General features: G+C 42.7%; 1 protein-coding gene across 1 annotated transcript; it reads right to left on the reverse strand.

Moving 5' to 3' along the window:
• Positions 1-3,675: 3,675 nt before the first annotated feature.
• dmrta2 (DMRT-like family A2) lies at positions 3,676-6,482 on the reverse strand. The gene is made up of 2 exons (XM_074668285.1): positions 5,480-6,482; positions 3,676-4,965 (listed from the first exon to the last, which is right to left on the reverse strand). Exons 1-2 carry the CDS (start codon positions 5,943-5,945, stop codon positions 4,079-4,081), a joined length of 1,353 nt encoding a protein of 450 aa, XP_074524386.1. The 5' UTR covers positions 5,946-6,482; the 3' UTR covers positions 3,676-4,078.
• Between the last annotated feature and the right edge of the window lie 762 nt (positions 6,483-7,244).

Consider the following 7,244-nt stretch of genomic DNA (forward strand, 5'->3'; position numbering starts at 1 on the left):
TAACGCATACAGTAGGGAGTCTGCGCTCAATACTGCTCACCTAACTGCTCACACTCAAACACACACACACACACACACTTGTGCTTGAGGTTTTATCTGCTTTTTTTCGCACTTGCTCACACTTCATTAACATTTAGAAGCACCTCAGAACTGTTCACTGAAATTCACCTGGTGATGTCGCAAAGGCTAGCTGTCCCTGCAGCCCCTTGTGCACTGAAGACTTCAAATTCATTTGTAACTCTTTGTAGTTTGAACTAAGAGATGGATGCACTTGTATCAGGGGTGAGCTACAACATGGAACGTAAGGTGTTTGAGGTGTTAAGTTTGATCTCTGTCGCAACAGCTTTTAGATCTTTAGACGCTGGTAGCCTTTTCGGTTCAGACAGCAAATGATCAGCCAGCAAAGCTGTAAAATGTCTGTAGCCCATTGACGGAATTGTTCGATAACTTTGTTTTATTTTAAGATTGAGTGATTTCTAGGTTATTCAAGCTCTAAATTCAACGCAGAATGTGCACAATTGTTTTTTCTTATGGTTGGTTTATTTTGCTCTTATCTATTTGTTATTCTGACACTAAAACCCAACAGCCGCTCAGACAATGAAAATGGGTTTTATGTATTGAGTAATGACCTAAATGGATCTCCCTCTTCCTCTCCCTGTGCACACTCTTGGAGCCTATAGCCATTTATCTGCCAGCGTCTAATTATTCATTAGTGAACACAGAGGAAGAAGCATTGAAAAAAAGTTGTGTATTCACTGCAACAGATCGGCTCTACTCAGCACACTGATGCTTCTGATGTCTTAAAATTTTCTCTTTTTTTAACACTTCTGGAGTCCCAGGAGGTTGCCACACACTGAGGTCACGGGGTCAGATACAAATGGCTGTGGTAATACAGTGTATTACTATGCACTGTGTTGACAACGCTGTTAATGTTCACACAGTTTGAGATGTGCATTAAAGTCAGAACATCAAATCTGTTCATTAGACTGTCACTGTTTTGGAAGCAAGGATTGCTTTGTACACAAGGGGGCAGCAGAGGACACTGCTTGTACCATTGCACCGCATGGCACACCAACCCAAATTACATCCTGCGACTGGTGTGGAAGTATGTGTGCAAAATGTAAAGTGGCCATTTCCATTGAGTATTTTCACACAGTAATATAACAATAAGCAGTAAAATATAACCGTGGTTACATTTTTCAATAAGTCTCTAATTTTAAATCTGATGGCCTTTATTTTGAATCCAGGCAGTAAAAAGCTTTCTTTGCATCAATGACCCATTAATGCACTCAGAAAGGCCTCTGTTATAAGCTACGGCATGTCTCTGTTGTTTAGCAGAAGGCTGCTGCTGAGCTATTTGTTGGACGAGACTGTCACCTAGTGGTGTTTTCTGTGCTACACATATCTGTCGGGAAAAAAAGTGTATTCTGCATGTTACACTTCAGCAGCACAGTGTAATAAACTACACAGCCCCAGTTTCTCTCTGACGTTGCTGTTTGAAGGGATGACTGTACTGCAGGGCGTCTGCAGATTCAGCTGGACTGACTGAGCTCCTGGAGTGCAGATTAACAGTGAAGATGAAAAACAGATGCTGATCATAAATTCAAAGGAATCATTCAATAGTATAGAAAACATTATTTTAAAAGTATTATATCAAATTAGGAACTTTAACATGTAGCAAAAATACAGATGCAAGGAGTTTGTTTGTGGAGAGTAGGTTCAGAGAGATGTAAAACTAATAAATACATAGATTGATAAAAATAAATAAATATAATATAATATATGAGATGTAAGTTACTGCGGATTTGAGCTTTGCTGTCACCGTGGTTTCTAACTTCCGCCTCAACCAGCAAAGCGCCATTCAACGCTCAACCAATCAGCGTTCAGCATCTGATCTGCGCTGGAGAACAGCAGCCCCTAGAAAGAGCTCCCTTGTACTGACACTGTACGACCAGCAGGTGGAGCCACGGCTCTTTGGATAAGGTTATATTCTGCAGAGAACTGAAATATCAGACTGGAGAAATGCTGGCAGATAGAGAGTCAACTAAGGGATAATTTTCCTCTCATAGAAGCGAAGATAGGGCGTTCAAAACCAAGAAAATTGTACGACAGGGGGACGCATTTATCTAACTTTATTGTGAAGAGCGACAAATTTAATGTCAGATTTGTGTTTTGTTTGCTTTATTGTTTTCCTGGAAGAAGAAAAAAAAAACAGAAAACTCGACTATTTCCTGTTCAGTCAGCACGCATATAGTCTGCAGTTTCATATTTCAGATTTAGTTATGTTAACAAAAACTGTGGATATGAATCCCGTTCACTGTAAACATGTTGAATGAGCTGAAATTTTACTTCTTTTTTTTAACAGACGCAACTGACGGGGATTTCCTTTTTGGCCAGAATTCAGCAAACTTTGATTTTTGAATCATTGAGGTTCATTTACCGATGGTTCATCGAAAATGGGTTGATAGATTGGATGTACTTTATCGAGCCTGCTTACTGGTAAAAAAGAAAAAGAAAAAGAGAAAAAAAGCTCTGTGCAAGGTGCCCAGCTGAGTCGTCTGCTTTGATTTTCACCGGCCTTTAACTTCCGGTTCCTGCAAACGAAGTCGACACTTTGTTTTTTTAGTTCATGCCAAGAATATGATTACAAAATCTGACTCAATATACTTAAATTCACTCCACAATTATTTCCTTAAATGAACACAAAATAAGTATACCTTTTTATATCACTCGGTTCACCAGAATAATATTCAACTGATATTTTATTAAAGAGAATCACCAAAAGTTCAGGGGCGCCTACTGGAGGAAAATATGACACAGGACGGGTCCATGACTGAACCTGTAGAATTTGGATCATTATTGCTTGTTGGTGGTTGGGCTCGTTGTTGTACTCACCTGCAGCACCCCTGCAGAAAATGATACGAATAGCCCATGTGTAATGGTGCTTCGCCCAGGATACTGTTAAAAGTGTGTAACATATAGCCAGTGCTTTTAATGTTTCCTATTTTATTTAGAGTACCATGCAGGTCTCATTTTCGTATCTTCTGTGAAAAAAAGAAAAAATGTTGTCAAGTCTGTCAGCCAGTGTGCCAAACGCTTCTCATCATTTTAGTCTTTGACATCTGACAAGCGGGTTGTCATTTTCCGCTTTTCTGTAATTGCAGCATCAAGTGTAGTAAATTGTTTCACGTGATCTGTGTGTTTCCCACTCCCCACTTTCAATAATCATCCGTGTCCACATTTCTTTAAAATAACATTTATTATTTCCAGCATGTTCTTACAATGTGACAGCACAGCTTGTAACATCTGAAGAGGAACTTATTCGTTTCAGCACTTTGCCACAAAATCTTTGAGCTGACTATAACGGATAAATGAAAAGTCAAATATAGCATAGCATAGCATTTTATATTAACAGATGCGATGTATTATACAGGCATTATGAAAGGAGCTAACAGAAGACAAGTGAAATAATACAGAAGGAAAAGTAGGGAATGTCATTTACACATTATTAGTTCAACTTTTACATAAGGAAATAGTGTTAACACTCCGTAAGCTATAATAACTTAGTTTTTCTCATTTAATATCCCATGTGTGTGACAGAAATTCAAAGCATAGTTTAAGTTTCATTTTTATAACGGCGCATGGGAGTTTGGCCTTTGACAAGTCAAATTTCAGTTTTGTTTTTTTAAATGGCCTCAGTTTATTTTAAAACCTGCACAGCTCAAATAAAAATCAATAAAGTATTTTTTATCTGTCACCTTAACTTGGTTTACTTTTGCACTTATTCTAAAGTCTTTAAATATGATTTCAGGTCTTTTAATAACTGGAGTAATTTTGCACTTTCACATGGGGAAAGTCTTCTAAACAGTGGCCCTATAAAATCATTTTTCAAAAATACACACAAGTGAGGTTAGATTTTTTTTTTCCTCTCAGGTCATTTGACTACAAGCCGGATACTCTTATTATTTACAGCAGCCTGCAGCCCAAACACATGACAGATTTTCTCCAGAACATTCAACACTTGTGGCTACAAATACAGAGGAATGTGTCTTGTCTCTATAAGATCAGTCTGGAAACCTCACTGCTTCTCCGGCGTGTTGTTGACCAGAGGCCCGTACAGGCTGCCGGCGTACCCTTGTTCCTTGTGTAACATTGTCCTGTCCCTGATCAGATCACTAAAGGCGTAGTCCATCGGGGGTCTGAAGCCCAGAGTAGGCATCAGACCGGTGGTGGAGTAGGGCGTCATGAAAGCCAGTCCCCTGCTGTGCGCGGAGTAGGCCAGCCGCAGCGGGTTCAGTCCCAGGTGAGTGCCCAGAGGATAGGTGCTGGGGTCGGCCCCGAAGTGAGGAGCGTTGGGTTGGAGTGGAGAAAATGCAGAGCGGTTACTGAGCGTCATCGCACCGGGTAACATGGGCCTGGTCGGAGCTGTAGTGGACGCGGAGGATGGTGGAGGCTGCTGTGCGTTTTGGAGCATCCTCTCTGCCGTCCACGTCTCCTCTGGCCCGGGTTTACTGGCGGCCTGAGCGCCGCTGTTGTTAAGGATCTGCTCGATAGCCTGGACCACGTCTTTCCCGCAGCCCTGCAGCACCAGTTCCAGTACGCTCCGCTTGTGACTGGGGAACACCCGGGTAAGGATGTCGATGGCGTTCATGTGGCGTGAGGCCGCGGAGGATGGGGACGGCTCCTGCTCGTCTTTGTCGGTCTCAGAGCCAGAGTCGGAACCGAGGGAGCTGACGGAGCCTGGGGTTTCTCCTCCGTCTTTTAAAGGCTTAGACACGGGCGAGCTGATGAAGGACTCGCTGTCTCCGTTCTCAGAGCCCGAGCCGCCGTGCCGGCCGTCCGGGGACGAGATGCCCGGGGCAGAGTCACTCTCATTTGAGGCCGCTTTCCCCACAGCCTGCTGAGGGGTGGCAGAACCGGAGAGCTGGCTCTTTGGGAACAGATCATACTTCTGGATACTTGAATCTGCGGACACAAAGAGAATATTTCAGGGTGTCAAATAGGGACAATTATGACAGCGTTTGCATGATACAGGTGGATAAAGTTGGATTAACGGTCATCACACAAATTACAACGAGAATTACAAAATGTTTCCTCCTATAATTTTGAAGAAATGCATTTAAACTACTTCCTCTGGGATAATATAATAATAAGAACAGAACAGAACATTTATCACGTTAGTTATCCTATATTATGCCAAACATAATTAATGTATTTTTGCAACATCAGCAATTGTTAAGAATGTCTAAAGTTCAGGTTTTGCAAATGTTTCAAAAACATGTCTGAATTGAGCAAAGGAAGCGTGATCTTAAACGTGGATGATCAAGCATTTTTAAACGTAATTTCAAACGTTATTACTAAAGTCAGTCTTTAATAAAAGACAAAATTTTCCAGTTTATAATGGGAACTTTACTTATGACTGAGCCCAAATAACTGCGCTTCCTAAATTCATATTGATGCTTGAGCCTGCTTCACTCACCTGAGTTGCTCTCGCTGCCCACAGAAGTGAACACCTCGTAGTTTGGACGCGGAGGGATGATCCCATTGGCGGCGGCCAGAGCGAGTCCCTCCGCCGTCCCGTAGAGCAGCTGCAGCTCGCGCGCCTCGTTCTCCTCCTGCGCCTGCTGTCGCCTGAGCGCCACCTGCGCCGCCATCACGCGCTGCCGCTCGGCTATCAGCGTGCACTTGGCACACATACAGTCTTTCCAGCGGCAGTAGCGTTTGTGGCCCTTGAGCGCAGACACCACGCCGTGGTTTCTGCAGCGGGCGCACTTCGGAGTGCGCGGGTATTTGTCCGCGGCCCGCAGCAGAAGCGGGGGCCCACGCAGCAGGTTGCCGGCCATGGAAACAGGGATGGACGCTGCGGCTGCGGCCGCCGCTGCTGCTGCTCCGGGGTGGACTTGGGAGGCGGAGGAAACTGTGGGGAGCTCCGGTCTCAGATCCATGCCAGAGAAGAACACTCAGTTGACTGAACACTAAACAAGATCAACGCAATGTACAACACGGTACTTTCAACTGAAACTACTTGAGGACGTTCACATCTGCACAGCGGTTGTGAACATCTTGCAACAGGTGAAACCAAGTACTGACCAGGTTATCTAAAAATGTACCAACAATACTCTGAAGAAAGCTGTTGAAGGACTGTGCAGAAGAAGATTTAATGAAGATAGTGAGGAGTTTAGATCCAAAAAGAGCAGAAGCGGAGAGCAGCGACCAGTCCTCCCCAACAGAAAGTTGAAAGTGTACGGGAGGAGACGAGCTTGTTACCCGCCGCAGCCTGAGACACTAACTTCCTCCAGAGATTGTCAGTGGATACAGATCTCTCTCTCCCCTCTCTATTGTTGCTCCTACGTTTTCATTAGACAAATTTGACAACAATGTGGCGCCTGTCATTGGCCAAAGGGGGAAGGAGCGATCTGATTGGCCTGCCTCTTTTTTCTACTGTGTCCACCTGAGTGCTTCTTCCAAATATCAAGTGTTAAGAATCTGAAGGGAGTTCCCTGAAAGCTAAAAATCGATGCTGTCTGTATTTCAAAAAAAATAATTTTATAGCCTTAAACAATAATCCGTTTAGTTTGATTTGATTCTTAGATTTTAAGTGATCTGCTCTATCAAAGGATGGTGAGCAACTGTTAGAAATAATCTTTAAACCGAGGTATACTTTGTCTGTTTCTAATAACTTTTTTACACGTTTTTCCGAAATATTTTTTGGTATTTATTTAAGTTCAAGTCTCGAGCAATGTAAAAAAAAAATAAAATAAATAAGAGGCCACTCTCCCGTTTCCCTGAAATAGAGGCGATGCTAGACTGTATCCTCGTCAACCTGGAGGGTGAGTATCATTTATTTTATTGATTGAAGAAGAGAGAGAACGTTTGATTTGTCAGAAGAGAGAGTGTGTGTGTTGGCAGAAAGCGTTATTTCACTGCAGTAAGTGAAGCTGAGTGTTTAATCTTAAATCTGCATTCTGTAATCAATTGCAGTAAAAGAGTTTGACCCAGTCCAGCTCCAAACAGCGTTCAGTTGACCGTAATGACGGTGATAGAGCTACAAATCAAAAGAGGGTCTGTAAAGGGAGAAATTGTTGGCGCTCATCACACTGGACTGCGTTTTTCACTTCTAGTGTGTACATTAATTTGGAGTCCATATATCTTTTCTGACGTAGGCTATTTTTTATTAAATGGACCATATCAATGTTTGATGTCATTGATTTCATGAGCACAAATAAACAAATGTTTTCTTCAAA

Source organism: Halichoeres trimaculatus, unplaced genomic scaffold, assembly GCF_033239565.1.
Source record: "Halichoeres trimaculatus isolate MK-OKI-2021-1 unplaced genomic scaffold, fHalTri1.1 fHalTri1_scaffold_4, whole genome shotgun sequence".
NCBI lineage: Eukaryota > Metazoa > Chordata > Actinopteri > Labriformes > Labridae > Halichoeres > Halichoeres trimaculatus.

Excerpts from the sequence above, each read along its gene's own strand:
- dmrta2 (XM_074668285.1), bottom strand. The coding sequence starts at position 5,945 with ATGGATCTGAGACCGGAGCTCCCCACAGTTTCCTCCGCCTCCCAAGTC. Across the intron at positions 4,966-5,479 it reads GGGCAGCGAGAGCAACTCAG|ATTCAAGTATCCAGAAGTAT; the intron begins GTGAGTGAAGCA and ends TTGTGTCCGCAG.